The sequence below is a fragment of the Parasteatoda tepidariorum genome, chromosome 11 (assembly GCF_982258835.1).
Source record: "Parasteatoda tepidariorum strain Cologne lab strain chromosome 11, Ptep-v5.0, whole genome shotgun sequence".
Lineage (NCBI taxonomy): Eukaryota > Metazoa > Arthropoda > Arachnida > Araneae > Theridiidae > Parasteatoda > Parasteatoda tepidariorum.
Window position 1 is genome coordinate 32,901,896 of NC_141765.1, and position 26,032 is coordinate 32,927,927.

Sequence of the window (26,032 nt, forward strand, 5' to 3'; positions counted from 1 at the left end):
TAAAAAATTAGCTAGGTTGTGAAACCCGAGGTTAAAATTGTAACTATTATTGCAAAAAAAAATATTTTGTCATTTTGCACGAAAGAGTGTTCATTAGCATTAAAAGTAAAACTAATTAAATTCATAGATTTTTTTTTCCTTTAAGCTCTTTCACAGTAAATAAATCTTAAGTTAATGAAATACAATTTTTTAAAAATTTTAATCTTAATAAATTGTTTATAAATTAATAGTGAATTATAGTCACAAATCATTGGAAAAGGAAAAAAAAATCAAAGTTATACTGATATAATGCCTACTTTGAGTTTTCAAGCTGTATTAAACAATAAATCTGAGTTATATTTTTTAATAAGTACGAAAAAAATCTTTTTTTAAATCTTATTTTTGAGTATTGCTTGTCATTTAATTCAAAAAACTATAAATAAACTTTATTGTAGCTTTTCATATTTAAAATTTTATAAATTCAATAGCATCGCAAAATACGCTCGTTTTCTCATCTTTTGCTTGAGTCCTTTGGTCTTTTCCAAAAAAAGACAAAAAGAAAGAAGAAAAAAAAAAGAAATTTCTCCACCCCTCTTGTGATGAATAATTCGAAAACTTGCTCCAATTTCTCACGATACCTCGAAATGTTGAAAGGGGGAAATATTACTTCCCAACGTCAATTGCTGCATGATTTCTGGTTCTCTTGAAGTATTTCGAAATCGTGATTCTATGCAAAATGTGAAGAGAAAAAAAAGAAGTAATGAAATAAACTCTGTTGAATAAATATGATCTTGTTCGAAATCAGACTTCGACAAAAAAAAAGTGAATAAATAAAAGGATCAAAGAATGTTTCTTTCTTTTCGCTTGATAATTACTTAAAATGAAAGAGTAAAGAATGAAGTAAAGGGTGAACTAATCTAAATAAATGCAAAACCTGAATTTTAGATTTTTTTTTTCAAGGATGCATTTCATGTTATATAATTAAATTTTCCACACCACTTAAACTTTAATTTTATTTATACGTTCAAGAAAAGTTGAAATTAAATTTTTCTAGGATTTATTTATTAATTTTTAATAAAACTTTCTGTTAACTATTCCCCATTAAATTAATTTCAAGACGTTTCTCTTTTTTTTTTTTTTTTTTTTGGAATAAACATTTTCCTTTACATTAGTTTATTATAAATTAATATTTTTAGAATTCAGGTACATAAATTATTCCAATGTATGACGTTACATGACGTATTACGCACGGTTAAAAAATTTCTGGCTAAATTGCAGTACTGAATGTTAATGACATTTCTAGGGGAAAAAAAACTTAATTTTGGTACATGAACATAATTTAATTTCTTCCCCTCAGAGATGCACTTCGTATTATATAATTAAATTTTTCACGCCACTTAAACTTCCATTTGATGATTTTATTTATATGTTCTTCAAGAAAAGTTTAACTTAAATTTAATGCGTTTCACTTCAAATACACTAAGCAAAATTATTTTAAGACTCATATCAGTCTTTAAATACTTATACAATACTCAAATAATCTGACAGTACTTATACTAATGTCATGAAATTTTGAGAAATGATTATAAAGTCACTGTTTTAATTTCAAGTTGCATGAATCTATTTAAAAGTCCGCAACTTTATCTCACAAAAAATTAAATTTCGGTTTTGTATTAAATAATTTTTTTTATTCCCAGAACAGTGGATGAATATTTGAGCATAAATTTATTTTACCATAGATGGTATCTTTTTGCATTTGACTTTTTCAGTTCAATGAATGTAAGTTTTCACAAAGAAAAGAACTTACGGCTGTTTTTTAAGATTTTACAAAAATCTGCCTCAGCTAAAAGAAAAGTAATATAAATTAGAGGCAATTATTTAAAACTGGATTACAAATACTGTATTAAAAGGTAGAGCACACAGTCAAAACTGCGAACCATATGTTCCAAACCATGTAAGTATAGTGAAAATTTGATTGAAATTGAATCGTAATACTTTACACAACATTCATGGATGTACATATTGTACATAATGACATCATGTACATCATAAACGTATATATGTACATTCATGAAAAAATATAGTTTTACTAAATTTCTGCAGATAAAATTTTCCCCATTAAATTAATTTCAAGGCTATATTCATATTTCTTTTTAAAAAAATGTTCTTTTTCATAAGTTTTTTTATAAAATATTTTTTTTCAAATTCCGGTACATAAATTATTCTAATGTTTGACGCAACATGACGCATTGTATACATGATGCTATTTTGTGAACCAGTTCTCTAAAAGAATTTAAACAAAGCTATACATCTAAAATGTAACGAATTTTTTTCTAAAAATTTTTTTTTAAATGTATATAAAAAAAATTTTTTCAAAAAATGCAATCCAAGATTTCTTAAAAATTCAATGTTGTATTAAGCTTTTGACTAAATATAAATTCAACATGCGGAAGTTTGAATTACAATCTTTAATTATTATGCATTCAATATTTATCACATATTTTTCACTCACTCAAAATATAAATCGTAAAATAACAAAAGCAAAGACAAATTAATCGGGCAATAGCTCATAACATACTCCGGAACAGTTGGAACAAGATTAAAAAAAAATTGTATAAAAAATATCACCGGTATAATTTTATTCCTTGCATTTATTCACTGTTTCTAAGACAAGGCGACAGAACATTAAGAGTTTTATGATATATGAACAAACCACAATTCAATAATTTGCCCATCTTTTTTATTTTAGATAATGACTCTGCTGTCGCCCTGATTTTCAGTCCCTAAAACACGAATCAATAAAAATACATATTTAAGGAGGCGTGAATGATATCCGACATTCTAATAGCAAAATTTGCGCATTAAAATTAGATAAGAAAGATGATACAAGCTTAAGAAATATTGGGGAAAAGATAATAGACAAGTTATTCTTCATTTTCGGTTTTTGCATTCGCGACATCTTTCTTCATTGTTATGCAGTATTTGAAATTGATGAAGATATAAAATTTTTAGAGCATCCTAATCGATTTCGTTCCACAAAAAAATATCAATAATCTTATCGGAAAAAGATGTAAGAAAACGTAAAAGCATTAAAGAATTACAAAACTCTTTTCATATTATCGATGGATCCAAAAGGTGTAAAACTGTATGAAGGATAATTACTGGTAAAGCGCTTTTTTTTTTTTTTTTTTTTTCCCCTCCAGTCCAACCGGAACAGTTTTTCTTGTTTATGTTTTTGTTTAACAGTTTCGTGAAAGCTAAATCGGAAATGATTCTTTAAGCTTATTGTAATTGGCTTATAATTGTTTCTTGTAAACTCTGGACACCATGACGATTCATTCTCATTAAGAGAAAATATTTTTAGGACACAATAAGGTTTTGATGACCTACCCACGTTTGCATATTTTATAAATGTAGAGGGGATATTTGTTTTAGCCTGTTAAAAAAAAAATTAAGGAATGAAAATGGAATTAAAAATTATAGAACATATAGTTAAGAAAAATATAGCTTTTAAGCATATTTTTCTAACTATATGTATCATGAAAGAATATTTTCGTAAAAAAAACAAAAAACTGCCATGGCGATCTTTTAAAAAACAAAGTAAAAACTGGCATAATGTAATATTTAAAAAAAAAAAAAATTATTTTTCTTTTCGTTATTTTCAAATTATTCTTAAAAGGAATTTATTGAGATACTTTGCCAACTAAGTTAAATTTTGGAAAATTATTCGTTATGAAATTATTCATTATGATAGAAAAAATTTTTTAGTCTTTCTCTGTGGTTTTGGAAATGTAATTTTTTAAAAATAGAAAAAAAATCTCATTTGAAAACACATAGCAGTGAAAAATTATCTGTTTCAATGAAGTAAACGGTGTTTTTAGTTTCCTTTAATTCAAAATAGCAAATTTTAAAAAAACTTACATAAAATGCACATTTTTATGAAATCATAAATATAAGTAGAAAATAAATATTTGAAATAGAATATCATAATTAAAATTTAGAAAATAGAATATAATTAAAATTTAAAAATAGAATATAATTGAAATTTAGAAAATAGAATGATCAAAAACAACTGCGATAATTAAAACTGTTTCTGACGTCAAAGGTAAATTTCAAATATGAAAATTATTTGTTTAACGTAGAAGAAAAGAAGGGTGTTCAGCTGCTCACAGTCTATTCTAGATTAGCTTATTTAAGGGAAACCAGGAACAAAAACCAATAAATTGGGTATTTTTACTGATTGTTGAATCAATTTTCCACGTGGAACAATAAAAAAGCAAAAAAGAAAACATAAATAATTAGATAAACTAACAACAAAAGTGTTTTCGGTTATTTAACAATAGGTACCTTCCAGAAATTGAATTTCAAGATTTGATTTTGGTGACATTTATGATTATGAACAGTTTTGAAAAACAGGCTCTGCAGCACTGATTGAATTTCCTTCCCCGACACAAACTAATATAGTCACTGGACTACTATGCAACACCAGAACAATATGCTTGATGAATGGGCTGACCACAGTTTGTCATGACCATTTATATATTGTTATACACGTAGCAAAAGGTCAGATTGGCCTCCTATTTTTATTAAAAATATATTTCGCTAGAAACCAGCTGTAGTTCTAGAGCATAGGCCGAACAATTTTGCTGTATACCGTTAAAAAGACGGACAGGCAGACCAACGAGAGCGTGCTTCCGGAGTCGAACCTGAAATTTCCGCTAATGTCGGAGCCTCAGTTTATGCAACCGTTAAAAACTGCTAGACAGCTGCCCAACAACTGGAGATATGCACGAAATATGTTTAGTTTTTTACTTTCTTTCTTTCTTTGGTCTTTTATAAAAAAAAAGTAGCCATTCTGCATTACTATTTGTATTATTTACCGTCGCTTTTTATCAGTTAGCACGATATAATTTTTTTTTTCTGTTTCTTCATGGCCGATCTTGTGAATGCAATGTAACTGTTTTATATTTTTAGAGTTACGCTTCAGTTGATGGGACTCAAACAGAGCGGTCTTTAGGTGCATTTATATTTGAAAAAATTGTTTTGAAGAAATCATTTGAGCGTTTTATTAATAATAAATCGCTCTGTTGTAATGTTTGATATCGAAAGTTTATATGAGTTTAAGAATTGACGATTCGACCTCCTATTTGGTTTAGTCTCAATAATTGAATTCTTAGTTTATAATGAAATTAATTACTGAACCTTGTTGACTGCCCATAAACATATATAATAAAATAAAAAGCATAGATATTAATTTTTTTCATCTTCTCACTTTTTTTTTTTTTTACCTAACTAAAAGTTAACAAATTGCAACGTTCGGTTTCAAAACAGTTGCAAGTAATAAAGGCGAACGATAACAAATTTTCTGTTATCAATCTTTAGAGAACAGCTTTTACACATTCATGACTTGTTTCTCAAAAAAATTAACAAGCAAAATTAAGAACAATTAAAAATTAATTGAAGTTTGTTACATAAAAGAAATGTTTATAAAACAATTAGGATATGAAAAATCAACTACCATGACTAGCATTTGTCTTTTAATAATTTTTGATTAATAAAATTTAAGAAAACTAGTTTAATCCTTATTAAAAAATAAATAAAAATAAATATATAAAAAAATTCTAAGCCCAAAGCACTTTTGAAGAATAATTCAAGTTTTTTTTTTCATTCAAAGTACACTAAATATATATATAGTCAACAGGGTAAAATTTACAATGTTTCTGGCTCTATGGGAACACCAATGAGCTTGTTAGCTTTTACCAAATCGCTTTGGTAATGATTTTGATAAAATTGACAATAAATATGGTTTTATTTTGTTCTGTATAATTTTGTTCTGGTTCCTTAGATCAGGGCATAGAAGTAATTTATTCGGTTAAATTTACTTTCCAGTTTTGTATGTTTTACTAAATTTGAGTAAAAAAAAATTATGATTTTGAAATCTAGAATTTCCGGTAAAGCGTTAAAAATGAACGGAAAAATTTCTAAATGAATGGTTTAAATACCGTATACTTTAATTTTTATTACTTTTTTTCTCCCAGTAGAGTTTTAAGTGATAAAAAAAAATTCTTTCAAAAAATTAGAAGCTTAATTAACACTATAATGCATTGTAAACTTTAAAAAAACATTCAGAAATTAATAATAAAAACTTTTTTTCTTACTCAAAAATTTAAGTTTACAATAATTTCAAATGTTCATAAATTCAAAAAAAAAATTTTTTTGAACTTGTCATAAGTAGTATTAAAACAATTTTATTAGCTATTGAATTTCAAACTCCGGAAAAGCAATTACTCCAAAAAAACTTAAGCATTTACTTTTAATTTCCTACAAACCTTGTTTCAAAATACCTGTCTTAAATTCTATGACAAATCAACCAAAATACATCGAAAGCATAATAAAAAATAAAAAATCACTACACTCTAAAGGAATGAATCTGCAATAAAAATAAAAATTACCAAAAGAATAAAGCGAAAAATAGTTTTAATATGCACAGCTGTTGTAGATACGGATGTTCCGCGTCTTTTATACAACGCGAAGAAAGAATCGCGTTTTATTTATCATTGGACGTTGTCCTCAGCAAATTACTGACAAATCCGTTTCCACTGTTGGCGTGTTTATCTACCTACAGAGGGATTACATAAACTACCTTTGGAGGCAATATTTTCAACGCGTTCCTGTCTCCAGCACGAAGTTCTAAGGGGGAAAAGGGGGTAGACAATCGTAGTTTTTACCTGTCCCCCCCCTTCTCATGAAAGACAGCCAGAGAACACCCCTTGCGGAGAGAACAAAGGTAAGCCAAAGACAGACGGACAATCTATCACCTGCTCTTCCACAGGTTTTGTATGCAACCCCCCCTTTTATATACTCTATACTACCCCTCTTTTTAAAGCTTTTTTTTTTTTACTAACTTCTTCCTTTCTATCTTTTGGTCCGTCCCTGTCCTGTAGCTAAAATCCTCCGTCCAAAAACTTACATTCAAATCCCCTATTTCACCCCCCCCCCTTTTCATCCAACTTCCTTGAGACTTTGTAAAGTTTTTGATTCGCTTTACGAGGGATTTGCTACATATTGAGTTTTTCAGGAAGATAAAAGCCAGGTTAGTTATTTTTGGGGAAATAAATAAGCCAGAGCTATTGCGAACAAAAAATAATTTGTATGTCCGAAAGTCATTAAATAAATCTACTAGTGTTTTTCAGTCACAAAAGGATCCTGCCACTGCTTTTGAGGTGATGAGGACCACCTATATGGAGTGCAAAATTCTGAAAAGTTATTATTTTTCTTTAAAAAAAAATTAAGAGTTGATTTCATATTAATTTAAAATGAAATTTCTTAAAAATGTTACAGAAAATTCCGTATAAAACATTGATTAATCTTCAATGAAATTCAAAAAATGAAAACACTCACTCGAATTTGCTATTTATAGTTTGAGTAGTTATTTGATATTTTTTTACAGACAAATACCTGTCACTTAAAGAAGGAAACTGTTTAACTCTCAGAATAATTCACTCAAAAGATACGCCAACTTTTGGATTAAACTTACTAAGTTGTTTAGCATTCACTTTTATTTATAAGCTTTAGAATACATATATATTTTAAAATGTGTAATAAAAACATCAAATAATATCTGGCAAATAAGTTATCTTTAAAGAACATAAATTTATTTTAAAAATTAATCATATGTCAACTTAAAAGTAACCGTAAACCCTTTCTCATAATTTTTAAATCTCAATCGCAACCTATAATTTAGATTTTTTTTACCTGACCCCTCAACCAACTAAGCTGGAAGCAACTATCAGCAGGGTTTTTATCGATGTTGTTGTAGAGCACCTCTGGAAAAGTTTACAGAACCCTGGAGAGCGCTTATAGCGCGGTTATGGCACGCGTTCGCTTGACAAAGATATCCACTCAAGCTACCCCCACCCCTTGGTAATAGTTTTCCCCCTGATATTGTGCTCGAGGAAGTTTTAGATTTCTATGGCGATATTTTGTTTCGATATCGGGTTTGAATCTATCAGACGCCAGAATCATTTCACCTCTATTTTTCAATGAGTTATAAAATAAAACTGAATAAAAGACATGAAAGAAAAGCTTTTTAGATAACCAAGTTCTTTTACTATGTGGGTGGTAACTTTGTTATCAGGTGAAAACCTACCCTGAGATCAGTTTCTGATCTTAATCAAGCATTATGACTTTTATGAAGCAGGTTTGGCACGCTTCTTAAAAGGGATTGAGCACATTTTAGCGCATGTATGTTGAATGCGAACTTCTGAGTTGTAAATACATATCTGTACTTATAAGATAATTTTGTAGTGTTTCTTTTTTAATTAAAATCTTTTAAACTAAAAAAAGGAATATCTTACATAAAAGATGAGTATTTATTTTTCTACAAGTTGTCATAAATGCATTAGGCAATTAATTTAAAAATACGACTTTTTCAAAATTCAACTTCTCAATAACTATTCGACTGTTTTTTTCCCAAATATTGTACTTTGACATTTAAGATAGCATTCTTTAAAATGATGCTGTAAAAAATTTTATACATTACAATTAAATTCAATTCCACCATTATTAAATAAAATAATATATATTTATAAATAAAATGCATGGAATTGTCTTTGGATAAACAAATTTTATAATTGTGTGCAAAAATGTTTCAATTCGTTTAAAAAATTCTCGAGACATGGTGAAATACGAAAAACAAATTAACATTAAGGGTTCCAAACTTTGGACCGCTCTTATAATTCAATTATTGGAACCGTATTTCCCGATTGCTGCTCTTCCCTATATTTTGTGAGTCAGAAATCCGAATAAATCGTAAAAAAAGCACGTTTATTCAAATAAAATACTTTTTTGTGTCGTTCGATTTCGTAACTTAAATTATCGTCTGCACTAAGTAATTAGTATACTTGAGGTCACCCCATCGAACCTTTAAGATTGAGTTCTAGAACGTGGAGACCCGATTATTTGATCAAAAGTTATTCAAAGTGGTCTATTTTTTATTTTGCGCACACTGAGGTTAAAAATCCGATGCAATAAATTGGTTAAAATTCGTGCTACATACAAAATATGGACAAGTTATGTACCACATCGTTTCATGTTCATGAAATTTTACTTCTACGAAGTATTTATTTGATGAGATATGCTATTAAATGATTTCTTAATTAACATTAATCAGCAATAGAGTTACTTGATGAGACTGAAAACGAGGGCTATCAAATTGGTTGTTAATTTGTGAATTTTGATGGTATAGGGAGATTAGTGACCACGGTAAGGTTCTTAACTCGTTATGTTAATAAACTCGCGATGATTAATATCCTTCAGAGCTATTCACTAAGCTTGAAACCTACGTCTTAATAAGTCGATATTTTGGCCTTGGAAAATTGAGTGTGCGTAGTGCGTGTATGTATTCCACCAACAGTCAAGTAAAGGTACGAAAAGGAGTAAGTTGTTTCTCTTTTTCTGGGAACAGGTTGAGTAAAACTCAACTTGCGTAACGGTCTGTCGAGATCGGAGATCATCAGACCGCGGCAATGAGAAGAGATAAAAAATAGAGGTGGCATTTAAGCTGTAGTTCTTCAGTTCGGACAAGACTTTTAAAATAAAACAATGAAATTTCTCATAGAATGAAATAGCTACCCTGTAAAAGTAGAATAGATATCCTGTCACTATGTTTTCTATCGCCAAATGGTGACAAAAAAAAATCCTCTCTTCAGAAGTGTTCGTTATAGAATTTCAAACGCATAAAGAACGTAAAACTCAAAATTTTGGGTAGGTATGTTTCTGAAGATTTGATACCGTAGAAACTGATTAAAGAAGCTGAATTCTGCAAGCTTTAAAGAACTTCAAATTAAGAACTTTGAATTATTTCCCCACTATTCAAAAGTAGCCGTATTATGATGCGACTAAATATATTTTTTAGAAATCAAATAATTCTGAAAAAATTTCTTAAAATACTTGAAAATTAACTTTTTTAAATTTATTATTATATAATTATTATTTATTTATATATTTTTTTTTTTTGGTTAGTTGTGGCAACTAAGAACTAATTTTTGATCAATCAGCTTTTATCGCTTTTGCATACAAACTGGAAACCTTAGTTGGCAATTAATAAATTTATAGTGAAAATATTACTTTTTGCTTTATATGCTCTATAAATGTTCATTATTAATTGTAACATATAATCAAATAGATAGTTTTGAAAAAGTTAATCATACATAAAAACCAACATACAGAAAAATTACCAATCGCTTAACTAATAAATATCTAATGTATGTACACGTATACTGAACAACGAGTTAACAAGTAATTAAATGAATAATTTAAAATTGTTAGAAAGCATTTTTAAATCCCAAAAAGGAAATAAAATTTTGAAAACAAGGAAATCACAAAAGAAAAAAAAAAAAAAAACTTATGATTTAGCAAACTATCCATTCAACAAAGTAAATAATCTTTTTTAAAACTAAAACAAAATGTTATCCTTTTTGTGATTCAAATATTATACTTCCTAACAACTTCAGACATGAGATATATGCTGGTAGTAGTATAAGTTTAAATAATGATAAGTTTAAAAAGTCAGTACAATTTAGATCCATTGTTCACCTTGAAAGCTTCGGTGTAAATCAGCTTCCACATTACTATTTAAGGAAAGATATATACCACATCATTATTTGCAAGAATTGGGCTTTTTGACTTTAATGTCTATTTAAAGATACTCACCAAATTAAGAAAATTCCATCTACTTTATCATCTAAGTAAAAAGACTACTATATAGCGACATGCACTTACCAAAAAATCTCGTACTATCTCCCAATACTATTATTACTTCAACTAAGCCTAATTTAAACAAATTAAATTTTTCTAAAAGAATTTTTCACAGCACAGTAAAGGGAAATTTTTGAAAATGATTGAGGCCTCTTTTAAAACGAGATTGAAAAATGAACTCCTTTACTATGCTCTGAATCATTCAAATATATTAATTTCTATAAATGACCTATAATTCAATAAAAAAATTTATCGAGTTAAATTAAGTTAAAACTACAATGTAATTCATTTAAAGGTATAGGATATAAATTAGCTTTCATAAAATTAAAGCTACTATATTTAACCTATAAAAAAAATAAAAAATTTGCAAAAATTCTAAAAATTTTTTTTATATGACTATTATTTATTTTAATAACAACAGTCGTAAAAAGGAAGTGCAATTCATGAATCTTCAGTAAAAAAAATAGTAAAAATCCTAATATCAAATGTTAAGTTTCGGTTTTTTTATTATTATTATTATGAAAACTAAATCCTTGCAAAGAGATATTTTACATAAATCACGTCTGTGAATCTATTTTAAATCAGAAACAAGAGTTTGGTGAATGAGTTTAACGGGATAGTGTTGTAATTTAAGAGAAAACACTTCATGTAAAATAAAATTAACATAATCCTTTATTGCTGAAATGAATTATTATATAATTTTAAAATCATACAGTAAAAATACTGTTATAGCATTAAATTTCCGGTCATGTTTGAGTTTAGAAAATAACTTTTTACCTTACAGTTCTAGTTAAATTAGACTTGGGAATTATACTCAATGTTTCCAAAAAAATTTTTATTTGCAAAAAAAAAAAAAATATTACATTTTATTTATTTTCGATCCATAAACAATAAGCAAGAATATGTAGTTTTATACATTATCTGCAATAAAAAAATATTGTTTACTTAACCAAAAATTCTTTAAAAGTTATTTTTAAAAAAAATCCTTCCACGAAAGATTTAACAGTGATAATATTAAGATGTAAAAAAATTTTAGTTTCGTATCTTAATACAGTATTAAATGAAGTTCAAAACAATATATCTACTAAGTAAAAAATATTACTATAATTATCAAATTACATAACTCAAACTAAAACAAAATAACTTGCTAATTACGACTGTTAGTTTATCTATTTTAATAAAAATCAACTACACTAACTAATAATCTACTTGCAAATTATAATTTTACATTTAAGAAAAAACCCAATGTACGTATATTAACACCTCAGTAGATAAACTCTGAAAAGATCAGAAATTCCATCACTAAGACGCTAATGTACGTACATTTGGCAAATGTAGATGTTTTAGCCTTACCTGAGTTTGTGTGAGGCCTAAGGAAGCAGCTAATTCTGCACGTTCTGGTAATGCTAAATATTGCGTCCTTTGAAATCGTCTGTTTAATTGTTGTAATTGAAGGCTAGAATATATTGTGCGCGGTTTTCTCATTTTCTTCCCCTTTCCGTTCACTCTTAACGTTTCTTCCAGTTGAGATTTATCTAAAGAAAACAAAAATATACATCAGACGTAAGAAGAAGAGCTTTATTTTAATCACGTTTAAAATATTTCAATGTATATCGACTCAGTTAAATGATAAATTTCATTCGTACTTTACCACTTTCATAATATTTTGATCATAAACTCTTGGAAACAAGTAGAAAATTTCAGGTTTTAGTATAAGATAATATACCCAAAATATTCGCATTCCTAAAAGAAGATTGTCTCTTATCTATTAACTATAAAATATTTTTAAAATAAACATGTATTCTACTGGGCGATTAGAAAAACGCCGTTAAGTGCTGCACGATAGATTTCAAGGAAAGTAGAATGCCAACTACTGTCTTTCGACTGCTAATTAACATTAAAATAGAATTTCTTAAAACTTAAAAAAACTAAATTTATTTTTGAAAAAAAATTGCAATAAGTAGCTTGTCATATAGAAATGCTAATTATATAAAAGCCTTAATTATGAAATTTTCGCCGCTTATGTTGATTTTCCAATTTCACGCCATTACTATACAACGCAAAAGGAAAATTCATAAAATTAAAAAAGTCATTATGATAGGTATTATCTAATACCTAACGAAACAAGCTGTACATTGAGCAATGGAAAAACTTATGAAAGATGTTTAACTTTTAGAAGCACATTAACGAAGTTGTGAAAAATAATTACATAAATTGTAATGAGACAAAATTATAAAATATTATAGTTTTCATTGCCATTTATAATTATTCCTTAATGATATCAAAATTGCATCTTCTTAGACTATTCATAAATTATCTGAAAAATAAATCCACCGACATAAGCTCAATACATTTATAAAAACAGAGCTGTACTTTAATCAACATGGATGCACATAATATACACCAAACCGAAACAGGAATCAATCCGTTGTAGGTAAAATAATTTCTAAAAAAAAAACATGGAAAAGAAAAATCGGTTCAGTGTTGAAACAATAATATCTATATCTTAAACCGTAGTACCGATTCAAATTCGATGCAACATTAATTAATGTGCTTCATTGAACCATGTATCCGTTCAAATTGAACCATAACATCGTGTAATGAAGTTTTGGAAGTACGTTAATCTGGTTCAACTTAGCACTAAATTAAAGTTGCAGCAAATGTCAACCATGTTATGCTTAAACGGGATCCAATTTTTTTTAAAATGTGCCTAAATCATTCACTAATGATAACTAAACATAATTGTTATTTCTGCGAAAACATGCTGAGATTACAATTTCGAAATAAAAGAATTGTAGCACTATAAAATGATTCTAAAATTGAAATGGTTATTTAAAATATGAGGCGCAGAAATTTTTTTTCTTATTATTAAAATTGCTGTATTGTATGGTAATGACACTTTTGGGGAAAAAAAACTCTGGTTAATAAACTTTATTAACCAGACTCTTATAGGCTTAACTCTGGTTAATAAGACCAAAATATACAGTATTTAGGCCACCGATTCGGTAACGGTTTACGGGAAATTCTGCTTTTCATAGTAATTGTTCTTATTACCGCACGATAAATAAAAATACAAAATTGAAAGATATATTTAACCACTGGTGTTTATGCCTTGATCTAAGATATCAGGATAAAATAACGGTAAATGTTACTACTACATTTGTATGGACCATACTCTTTTTCTCAGTATACTTATATTTCTTGATTCAGATCCTAACTAATTCCATAAAATAAGAAAAAGTAACGCATGTATTGTTGAAGAAATATCAAATCTTTAATTTCAAAATCTGTTAAAAAAAATAATAATTTTAGAGCAATTGAATATGTTGCTAAGTAAATTAGTAAAAAAATAATAAGCAATTCGAGCTGAATTAAACTTAAATTTTTTTCAGTCATATTTTAAAAAAAATACTTCATGCAATTCTTTTCTCTTTTATCCCGGGGATGAAAATGTAATTCATTAAAAAAAATTAACTTGAAAAAGCTACCGGAAAATATAATTAACCAGTTCATTACATAAATTTAAGGTATTCTTAATCACTTTCATTAGATGATGAAAATGTATTTTATTCAAGAATCCGAACATTATAAATATTATTTACAGTTCAATTATATTTACTGTTATTTCGAATGTTGAAAAATATTATTTAACAAAGACGCTTTTTAATTGTTATAAACACACATTTGAAATTCAAAACTTTAAAGGAAATAGCAGGATTTCGTCTTAATAGTTCACAGGTTATGGTAAATGATCAATTTAAGTCAATCAACGACATTCAAAAGCAAGAATCTTAGAAGTGTACAAAGCAGTAGAAAATAAATGAATTGTGTTATTATTAATATTTCTGTATATGACATTTCTATTCCCCAGCAACGCCTACAAGGGAGTAAGTTCCCTCAGATTCTGACAGTATATGCATAGAGAAAACACAAAAGCACAATAGTCAAAGGGTGAATACATAGACACTTTTCAGAAATATGTATTGCTTTTATGTGGTCTCTTTAGGGGATCTGAAAGATATGTCCCCACCCACTGAATATCATCCATCTTCAGCATAAAAAGAAAAGAATAGTCAGGTGTTATCTTTCAGTTAGTTAAACAGAAAACTAAGTCCATGAATATTTCCATTTCCTGTAAGTGTGGCCACCAGTGGTGGTAATACTTTTCCAATAACATTTTTCTTTTGTGGTCATTTCAAGGGCTAGAGTCATAGATAACCACCCATTGATTACAAAGGAAGTCAGGTGTTCTCTTGTCAAATTTAATGGTAAATAAAAACTTACAAATCAAAATCCCTGAATTCGTAAGTATATGGAGGAAAGTATGGCGCTAAAAGTTGAACATCCTAGTTCAATCTTGAGCAAGAGTTATGTTAATTGAGCCGCATGATTCGGTCATGCTCCAAGGCAATCAGTTCCGCTAAAACGTCTCCTTGTTGTTCTTCTTGACAAGATTTGAGAGAATCGGATTACAATGAATTTAGATGAACGCTGATTATGAAAAAGAAAGTGGCATCGCCTATGTCTCAAAAATTAGATACTATTGGATTAAGATAATACATGAAGCGATGCTATATAATTAAATGGTATTAAATAATAATGTCGGAAAAGTAAAAGTTAAAAACGCGTTAAATTCTTAGATAATTATTTACCACACATTTATTTTAAATTTAAACTTAGTTTTATTTCCATATACTTCGCAAGCAAATTAGGATAGCCAATTTCACAATATGTTTCCCTTTTTTAAAAAAAAAAAAAACTAAATAAAACATTAAATAAACAAGTTTCAAATTTTATTTATTTTATACTATAATTTTCTATTCATTCATAGGTTTAACTTAATTAAATAGTTTCCTCAATTCATATTAAATGTCATTATTTAAGATTTTGAGGAAAAGATATGTATAAGTATTCCAGACACAAGATCTGCTAACCCTTTTTTTTTAAGAGACCAAAAAAAAAAAAAAAAAAAAAATATGCAAATAAATTAAATAAGTATATAAGTAAATAATAAAAAATAAAATAAAATATTGCTTCAAATATTCGATCAATTTCTTTAACAGGAATGCACTCTCTAATTTCAACTATTTAAAAAAAATGACATATTTGTAATTTTCTACTATTCGTCTTCAATATCAAATGCAAGTAATAACACTTTCACCAGCAATAAAAAACATTCGCTAAATTTGAATTTTTTTTTCGTGTACAAATTTTGAACTCAACAAATCTTTGGTAAAAGAAGATAAATTTGTTAGTTTTTAATACACTATTATAAAAAAAAAACAGTTTAATGCTTAACCATTAATTTTAATTTGAACAAGTCGTATTAACCTGCAAGTTTGCTGTAACCTTAAAAAGAATTTGTCACCGTAATATTTAATAGTACTGCCGTACAATAAAGTTTAAGAAAGATTAAATTGTACATCAATATTGTTCAGCATGGTATCGCATTAAATTTGCTGCAAATGTAAAAAATATTATGGTATAAATTTCTTCTCTATATTCCCCCGAGAGCTGCTAGGGGGCAAAAGGAAAATTGGAAGCCGTTAGAATATTTATAATTTAAAAACAGATATTCACAACGAGGACAAAATTAATAATAAAATATTATTCCACAGCTAACAATTATTTTAAGAACACAATCTTCGATATTTATGTTATTGCACTGTAAAAAATCCCCGATCAAATTACGGTAATAAGTACCAGCACTCAGGGTGTCAGTACTTATAATCGTAAAATCCATTTTTACAGCAACGTGTTACAATTTTTGATACCATAACTTTTTTGGCTAATAATTACCATAAAATCGCTAAATCACTCTAATGAAATAAATATCACTGTAAAAGTTACGGTATAATATTTTACGGTAAAAAGGAATTTCACGGATGATGCACCGAAAGTCTCGATACTTTTATACTGTAATTTGATCCTTATATTTTTACAGTGAATGTCACTTGTTCTTAGCTTGTTCTGTCTCATAAATTGTACAAAATAAATATGTTATAAATATTTTTTATTACTATAGAAATATATATTCGTAAATAATACAAATAAAGCATTTAACAATTGTCTAAAAAAATATAAAAATGCAAAGCACGTTAAGTTTCAAAAAAAGGTAGACTTTTCTAAGAAACCCTCATTTCTTTTAGAATTTATTTTTCTCTTACACAGACCAGGTTAAATCTTTACGATTGACACTAACAGTACACATGCTTAACATTTTATTGTTTAAGTATTACAAGCATATTACTCGAGCATTCAAGCGGAATTTATATTTAAAGGGTCAGCAACTCCTTCCCGGCAATCTAATAAATCAAGTCCCGCGCCATAAAATAGACACTAAATCTGTATTAATTCTCACAAAAGGCGCGTGAATACGCGCGTAAAACACTGGTTTAAGTCTCTGTAATATTTTGATTTAGTAACATTTCCTGAAACTTTGTCTTGTATTGTCAATACAATTAAAATCTTCAATTTCGGGAACGAGATCGGAATTTCGAATGAAGTGCTAGCCGAGAGAGAGAGAAAAAAAAAAAAGAAAAAAAAAAAGAGAGAATCTTAACATGATAATGAAGAAGAAAAATTCGAATGGAAATGATGCGTGTGTCGTAAAACCTGAAAAGAACTGCTATCATTGCGTATGAAGTGTGTAAATATGAAGCTTTTAACCATCGGTATGGAACGGTGAAAGTTTTATAATCTAATAAGGTTGCTTAAATCCCGCTAACACGTGAGAACTTACAACTATCGGAGCTTAAGGAGCTCTGAATCTAAATTAAACTCTTTTTATTGGTTTAAATCCGTGGAATTGAATGTTACGATGCTATAAGGTTATCACGATGATAAAAGTATAAGATTCCGATCTAGCTACTGAATCAATAAACGTAATTGAATTAATAATCTTTCATCACATTAAAGTCGATACTTATTTATAAGTTTATTTTTTTAAACTGTCTAGAGATAAAAATTGAACCAATTTCTTTTTTTTTCGTATAATTAACTGCATCCTGTTTTGTGCATTTTCAAAAAATCTGCCTAACGCAGAACCATAATAAATCCGTACCTTAAACCAATACGACTTTGTAGCAATTTTAATAAAGGGTTTCATCGAATCATCCTTTCGTTCGTGTTAAACCATAATATCGCGCACAGTGAAAAATTAAAGTAAAAATTATCGGTACTTTTTATTGTAAAAACCATTTTTACCGGCACATGTTGCGTAACAAAAAAGTCTGACATACCGTCATCTTAACAGTAATAATTACCGTTATATCATTGAATCACTCTAAATAAATCTTACTATAAAAGTATACGGTTTAATATTTCACTGTAAAAAGGGATTTTACGGATAATGAGTCTAAAGTGACGGTACTTTATACTGTAATTTGATCAGGAATATTTTCAGTGTGTGATCAAGTTTCATAAGTACGATAATATAGTTAAACTAAGCACTATATTAATGTTATAAGAAATTTTAACGATATTCTGGTTTAATACGCTCTAGAATTTTTGACTTGTTCACTGAAATATGTCTGTTTTGGAAATCATTTGTAATTTTTTTTAATTTCAAATATAATACAAACTAGAGATGTGTTGAATATTTTTTTTTTTTACCGAGTTTTACCTTTTCAATAATTTTAATCATTATTAAAGACCTTATTTATACAGAATATAAAACAGTATTATTATATTTTGTGTCACTTTAGCTTATCATAAGATTCAAAAGATAAATATATAGGACTTAAACCTAATGAATAAATATTCAACCATTTGAATATATAGCAAACGACTAAAATAGTAAATTTTTATACAAAATTTTTTTACTATACACTAAACAAAAGCAGGGGTTAAGTAGAAAAATTTTTTTAAAAAAAGTATTTCAAACTGAATTAGTATAAAATTGCTAATAATCATCATAAATATTTTAAAATATCTTATTTCGAGACTCCGTAAAAATTCTATTTCAGGCTTGTATGTATTCCTGAAATTACGTTCTTACGAATGCTATTAGAATGTAGTGTTTGAATAATTCTCAGCATACCGCAGTACTGCAACAAATATATTTAATACACATTATTATCCTTATTATTATTTTGAAAAAGATGTAATATTTGTTTTGCAATGCTTTTCTTAATCCGATTGTTATTTCAAAAACTATAGTTACATACTTATAAATGGGAAAAAAATTAAATAAATGAAAATAACCAAATTTTTACAAAATAATATATTGTAAAAGTAAGTTATATATATTTGCAACTCATAAAATTCGCAAAAATACGCAGTGATTATTATGCTTCTTTTTCTATTTAAACTAATATTCAGAAGTAAAAAACATTGCACTTTCTACAGGTTCATTTATTCTGTGAAAACTCCAACTTTCATGTCTATTACCTAATATACCACTGTGAGTTAAACTTTTTTTTCTTATTTCAGCGGAATTTTTTAATCGGTTAACAAAACTATAGTTACTGCCAAATTAAATATTTATTATAGCTATTTGTTTAGATATAATTTTAAAAAAAACAGTAAAATTTACGTAAAAAAAAAACTGAGAAATTAAACTACAATAAGATTAATTAGACGCAAAAAAAAAGAAACTTCTTGTTGACGTTCAACTTCAATTTATTATAATCTTTTTATACATTACATCTTTGTGAGTCAATATAGGATAATAGCAGTCATTACTGTCATTTAAGTATAATGAATTAGTTAAAGTTAAAAGAGCCCGTCAATATAAATGCTTAGTTAGCATCATCAAATGACTGGTTTTTATTCAAATACGTTGTTGGCGCGAATTTTAAAAGGAAGATTATAAGTTTTAGATGTTTGGATTTATCATTGCATTGCAAGTTTTTCAGTAAGAAACTAAAAAAATTAGTGTAAGCAGTCTCTGGGAAAGAAAAGAGATTATCTTAACTTATGTTTGCATGTTATGTTATGTATGTTATGAGAAAAAAAAGCTAATAAAATTACCGTACATTTCTGGTATTAGGAAAAGGAAAGAAAAAAAAAACATAATTTTGGTAATTAAACCAAAATATAGAATATTTAAATCATTCATTTGGTTGACAATTTTTCTGTTCGCATGGAAATGGTTTATGGGAATTTCTGGTTTTCAAATATTACACATTTAGTAAAAATACAAAACTGAAAAGTAAATTTAACCGAATAAAGGGATTTCATGACATGATAAAATTATTAAAAGAGCATGGAAATAAAACCATATTTTATGGTTAATTTTACCAAAAATCATTACCAAAGTATGTCGGTAAAAATTTATCGCGTCTTTCAGTGTTCCCATAGAGCCAGAAATATGGTAAAATACCATATTCAGGTATTTTTGAACTCTTTTTTCACAGTGTGAATTATCTTAAGTTCAGAGATATGATGTGCTACGATTTCTAAAGAATTATTATCTAGAACTTATTAATTATCGTATAACACTATAATTTAGGGCAAATTACTCTATGATCTTTGTTATTCAATTCAAATCATGCTCATTAACACAATTTTACATAATAGAAATGTAACAAAAGCTAAAAATTCTTCGAAACTGTAAAAACAATTTAGAAACATACGCTGAAAAGAATAAGTTTAGTAACTAACAATGAATATGAAACTCAAATTATTAAGGACTATCATCTCCAAACATCAAAACATTGCCAAGTATGTAAATTATATTGTTATATAAAGGAATAACATATTTTATTTATTAAAATAAGTTTATTTTTACCTAAGCAGATATCTATAAACATTTCTTTAAAATCATGAGGATAAGTAAATAAACTCTAAGTTCAAACTTACGAACACTAGCAAATTTCTTTGCCATCGTTCTTTATAAAATAGTTTGAAATATTCTTATCTACAAGGTTACTTAACTAACATTTTTAACTAATATTCACAACTACAACACAAAACAGATCCGGAAAAGTTTGAAATGTAACATCTCCAAGTTTGAGCGACATATGTAATACATTATCGTGCCGAAAAATACAGAAATACAACTATAAAATAACCTACAGAAAACATGGGGCCTTTGGTGGCACAAGGATTGGGCGATCAAGTTCCCTATAAACGTAAAAAAAAAAATTATTTTTCTTTCTTTTTGTAAAGAGTATCTTAAATTGTTAACACTCTACAGAAATATTTCTGAATAACTCAAAATGGAGGTTCTTAGAACAACCTGATGTAAATTGCTTCAAAAGAAAATAATTTCAGCGTACTTCTCTGTAAAAGATTCCGTAACAAATTACGGCGAAAAGTCCGGGATTTAGGGGTGCCTGTTCTTTTTACAGTAAATTCCATTTTTACCGGAACATGTTACAATACAAAAAACCTGAAAAATTCTTTATACTGTAATTTAATCCTGTACATATTTTTTTTCCTTTTCTCCAGACAATATTTAACGTTGAAGGGAAGAAAGTCAAGCAAAATCCGTACTGCTTGTTGAAAATACACGCAATTAACTTAAACAATAATCAATAAACGCAAACATTTTCTTACATCTTATCTAAAATATTTATTAGAAAAGAAAACATAATATTTTTTACATTTCCATGAGTGTTACTTTAAAAACCTTAAAATTTAATTCAGAACTACGCATTTAATTTAAAATGAGACATCCTAAAATATTACATTATGATTTTTTCAGTTTTCAACATTACTACCTTTAAATTTTTTTCTCAAAAAACCAACACCACATATTTGCAAAGCGAAGCGGGAACTCTCCATATCCATGCTTTTTTATAAAACATCTAACTTATTATACAGGCTTTACAAAATATATTGGAATAATACATTGATAATTTTAATTAGAATAGTCGTAAAAAAATTGGGGGCATGTGTAGTTAAGAACATCAGTATTGTGTAAATAGGATACATTTGTGTGAACAATTTAAATGAAATACAATGAAACACGTTTAAGATGTTCCCGTTCAAAAAGTATTACCGTTTCTATGTTTTTGTATATATTTTGTTACCATTTTGTTACCTATTTCAACAATACTTAATTGTTTAACTATTCCCTTTAAGAAATCTTGTTTTCGCCTTTTTCCCGAGTAAAAATATTTCACAAGGTGCTTTCTTTCAAAAGATGCAAAACCTTCAGAAAAAGTAAAGAAAAGTGAGCAGAAATCAAACTGAATGATTGGAAATGAGCAATCAGTTAATAAGGAACTTTTCATATAGTCTTATAATCTGCTTTTATGATTTTTTTTTAAAGAAATACTTAATTAATTTTTTATTACTGTATTTCAAAATTATAAATAACTTAAGAAATGCAATTGAATATTTCAGAAGCAAATTTGAATTTGTAAAAAAAATATATATAAATAAATTTATAAAGGACAACATAAATTGGCACAAAAAATTCATGCTGAAAAAAAGAAAAACACGCCAAAAATATCGCTTTCAGTTTCTATAGAAAAATCGCCTTTAGTTTCTACAGAAAAATCAACTAATAAAGATATATTCCGACCTTTATAAAAAGTTAAATGAGCAGTCTGAAGCCTTTTTTTTGTACTAAACAAAGTCGGATCTTTGATTACAGCATCCGTGTGAATATTGTTCATCTATTTCAACCGTTGTCTTTTAAGATTTTCTCATATTTTTTTCCTCGTGGTTGGTGATGCATATATAGCCTTCTTTTAACTTGTTCTCTGTTACGAATGGCGGGACTTCTCTCACATATTAGCTCTAAATACAGTAATAACACTTTTGTTTTCATTTCGAATTTCTGACTCAATCGTTTCGTTTTTTTGTTATTTAAGTGCCATTTAAGATAACTGTATGTAATGATTTGTTATAATGTAACTATTTTTTACTCTCAATAATTGGACCACACATGCTATAATCGTTTCACTTTAAGTTTTGAAGTTTTAAGCAAAAAAAATAAATCAATTTAAACATAATTAAGGATTAAAAGTGTTTGGAGCAGTATAAAGATTAGCCACATTTTCAAATTGTTCTAAAGAGCGTAAAAAAGTAATTTTTATGAAAAAATAATAAAAAAATAATAAATACAAATAATAATAAAAAAAAGGCAGTAAATTTTCTTTTCTGTATTACGCTGTTATCTAGTAAAAGTTTTCGAAAACTTTCGAACTGTAAAGCACTTATCTGGAAACAAAACTAAAGAACAATTTGACGTAAAAATATCACCTTTGAAAAAAATGCTATCCCTGCTTTTTTAATTAAACCAATGTCTTTTGACTTAAAATGGAGCACTTAAATTTAACTCTTAGTTAATGAAATCAATTAAAGCTGTTCACGTAAAAGAATTAAATTAAATTAAACAGCCTTGTAATTTCTTATCTATACCTAAAAGATATAACGAGACAAAAAATTAATTGAAGTTTCATTATGAAAACACATGAAATATTAGCTTAAACTTAATTTGTATTGCGAAAAGAAAAGTTTACATTGCTCTGGAAAAAGTGAAACAACAAAACATAGACGTAAACGCTACTAATAGAAATAAACGATGCTTACCTAATAACGGAACATTTATCAAAAATATTCATCACCCGTGTGAAAAAGCGGACAAGAGTGTTATTTAATGCTATACGTCTTTAAAATGATGATTATAAGCAATTAAAGAATTTATAACAATTTAAAATTTGTTTAATCGCAGACTAGAGCTTCTGTCTTTCTCATAATTGGAGTGAGGTTTAGCGAGATAAATATATAAAATAACATTAATCAATTAATAATATGGTGATGATTTTGGTGAAATTAGCAATAAAATAAGGTTTTATAATGCGTGATGAAATTTTGTAAATTTGGTAGTTTTATCATGAAACCTTAGAGCATGGCATAAAATCCATTTATTCTTCTAAATTCAATTTTCTGCGTTTTATTCTTAACTATATGTGGTAATAAGAACTATAATTTTGAAAACCAGAATTTTCGATAAACCGTTTCCATATAAAAGAAAAAAGCACCTAATGAATAGTTTAAATACAGTGTCTTTTGGTTTTAATAATCAAAATTAATTTTATTATTTTAAATTTTTTTTTAACCGCAAGCGTAATTATTATACCGTACTGTAATTTTACCACAATTTTTTTTCTCTGTGAAAACGTAAGAAACTTGTAAACGACTAGGTCTAGTATAATGGCAAGTAGCTAAGCTAAAGTTTTGTGATAACTATTATTTTAAACCTAAAATCCAGTAAAAAGAAAAATTTCAATAAATTAGCTTCATATTTTTGTACTGTTAATTCCAAATACATATAAATCGTCGATAAAACAAAATTGCAGGCGGATATTGCTGAGACCTAATCCTGTGGGACGTTCAAAATCTGTCAAAAGGAAGAAAGGGAAAAAAAAAAAAATGTCCTTATCTTTTTCCCATGGAAAAGATAGTGTTGGCATCTGTCACATATGCCTATTACATGACAATTTGTGAATCACCCCCACTGCTTTTTATTGTATTATAAGCGATTGCAGCATGACGCAACTGTCAGCAGTTGGTGGCACGTAAGGTTGCTCCTGAGGTAAAGAGCAAGCACGACTTTGCCCTTTCGGGGGCGTTGCTAATTTGTTTATTAAGTAAAGAACAATTATGCTAATATTGGAAGAAAACGCAAGTGATAGAGATTCGTGCATACCAGTAGCTTATTCTGATTTAAAAATATAAATTCATTGATGATTTCAAAATTAACAACAGGCCACGGAACCTCTGCTATTTGACCGTCAAAATATTTCCATAAAACACAATATAAGGTGATCAGAAAACAGCTAACATGCACACATGTAAATAACAGTGAGCATACAATAAATGGTGGCTGTTGTAACATATGATATTGATTATATAGTAAATATTAATACTCTAAAATCTTAATACCATAAAAAGAAAAACATAAGAATGTCGTTTCAGTCATAACCAAAATTAAGTTTAATACTTCGAAACTTAATACCGAAAATACGTCATTCTTTTATGAATTATTATTTGCTATGAAATTATTGTTATTCCTGTGGCTCGATAACGTTCTACTCAACATATGGTAATGTAAAATGTAGTTAAATAGTTTGAATACTTTTACGAGATTTAAAAGAATTGCGCTTTGTGATTCACGAATCAGAATAATTCTCAAAAAGAAGTTTTTTGTATACATATAGCATGTCATGAATACTTATACATTTTGATAAATTGTATAAAGATATAAAAAATAATATACAAGATAACATTTCTAATCAGTCCAATACAAATGAAAAATAATTTACATACTTAACATAAAACAATAAATATTCAAAGGAAGTGTATTCTATTGAAGTAGTTTAATGAGCCAATCACTTGTTTTTAAATTAGAAAATAATGCCATCACTAATTTATACATTAATGAGGAATAAGTGTACAACATTGCAAGTTCCTCAAAGCACCGATTTTCTTATTTAAGTTTATGAAATACATAGTTTCTATAATTCAATAAAACTTTGCATTTTTCTTTAAAATTTTATAGGAATTTCAAAACAGTGAATATTTCAAAAAACTTTACTGTTTAAATTATAAATTCACTTCCTTTGACAATACTTAGAAAATTACGGCACTGCTCCTACAAATATACATGGAAGCCCTAGTTATTTAATTTTGAGAAAGAGCTTTTCACTTCATATTCATCGGGATTGTGGAAATAAAAAGTATTTCATCATCAATGAGCGAAAAATGTAATAAATAACACTTTCACAAATTTCAAATCATGAATAATACATTTAACACCAAGTAACAAAAACCAACATTGTGTTATTCGACATATAATGAAAGATATGAACTCTTCAAAAAATATATACGTAGCTGCATGCTCATGGGATTCTACAAAATAAATATTTATTTTAAATTATAGTATTAATAATGGGAACTTATTTGGACAGCAACATTGCCATAATGCCCCTCCGGATAGCCGCAAGATAAAGCAATCTCCAATTATTTAAGAGTCTCGGTGGATGATTGATAGCTTTATTAAAAAAATTGTATCCATATCATCGTTAAAAATACGTTTAATTCCTAAATCTCTTACTACAACTAATCAAAAAAATATCTCTACGGATAGAGGATCTCTTAAACTAAAAAGCTGCTTTCCAGCATTTTATCCAAATATTACAAAAACAATTATTTTGAAGTTAATTAAATACATAATCTAATCAAGAAAACATTATGAGTACCTAAAGCATCCGTACGATGCATAAAAGGTCGAAACTTTTAATTAGACTTGCTGTTAAAAATAATTAAAACCTAAACGCTGCCAAAAAGAAAAAACACTTTAAAAAATAAAATATTAACTTTTTTTAAAGAAATG

The 26,032-nt window shown here is 27.5% G+C and overlaps 1 protein-coding gene across 4 annotated transcripts in view; it reads right to left on the reverse strand.

The window, feature by feature from the left end:
* LOC107450100 (homeobox protein DLX-6-like) overlaps window positions 1–26,032 on the reverse strand; it is a 63,727-nt gene that overhangs the window by 23,175 nt on the left and 14,520 nt on the right. For all 4 annotated transcript variants that reach the window (XM_087154336.1, XM_087154335.1, XM_087154337.1 and 1 more), the window contains 1 exon segment: window positions 12,091–12,272. In XM_087154336.1, the coding sequence (XP_087010462.1) occupies window positions 12,091–12,272 (182 nt within the window).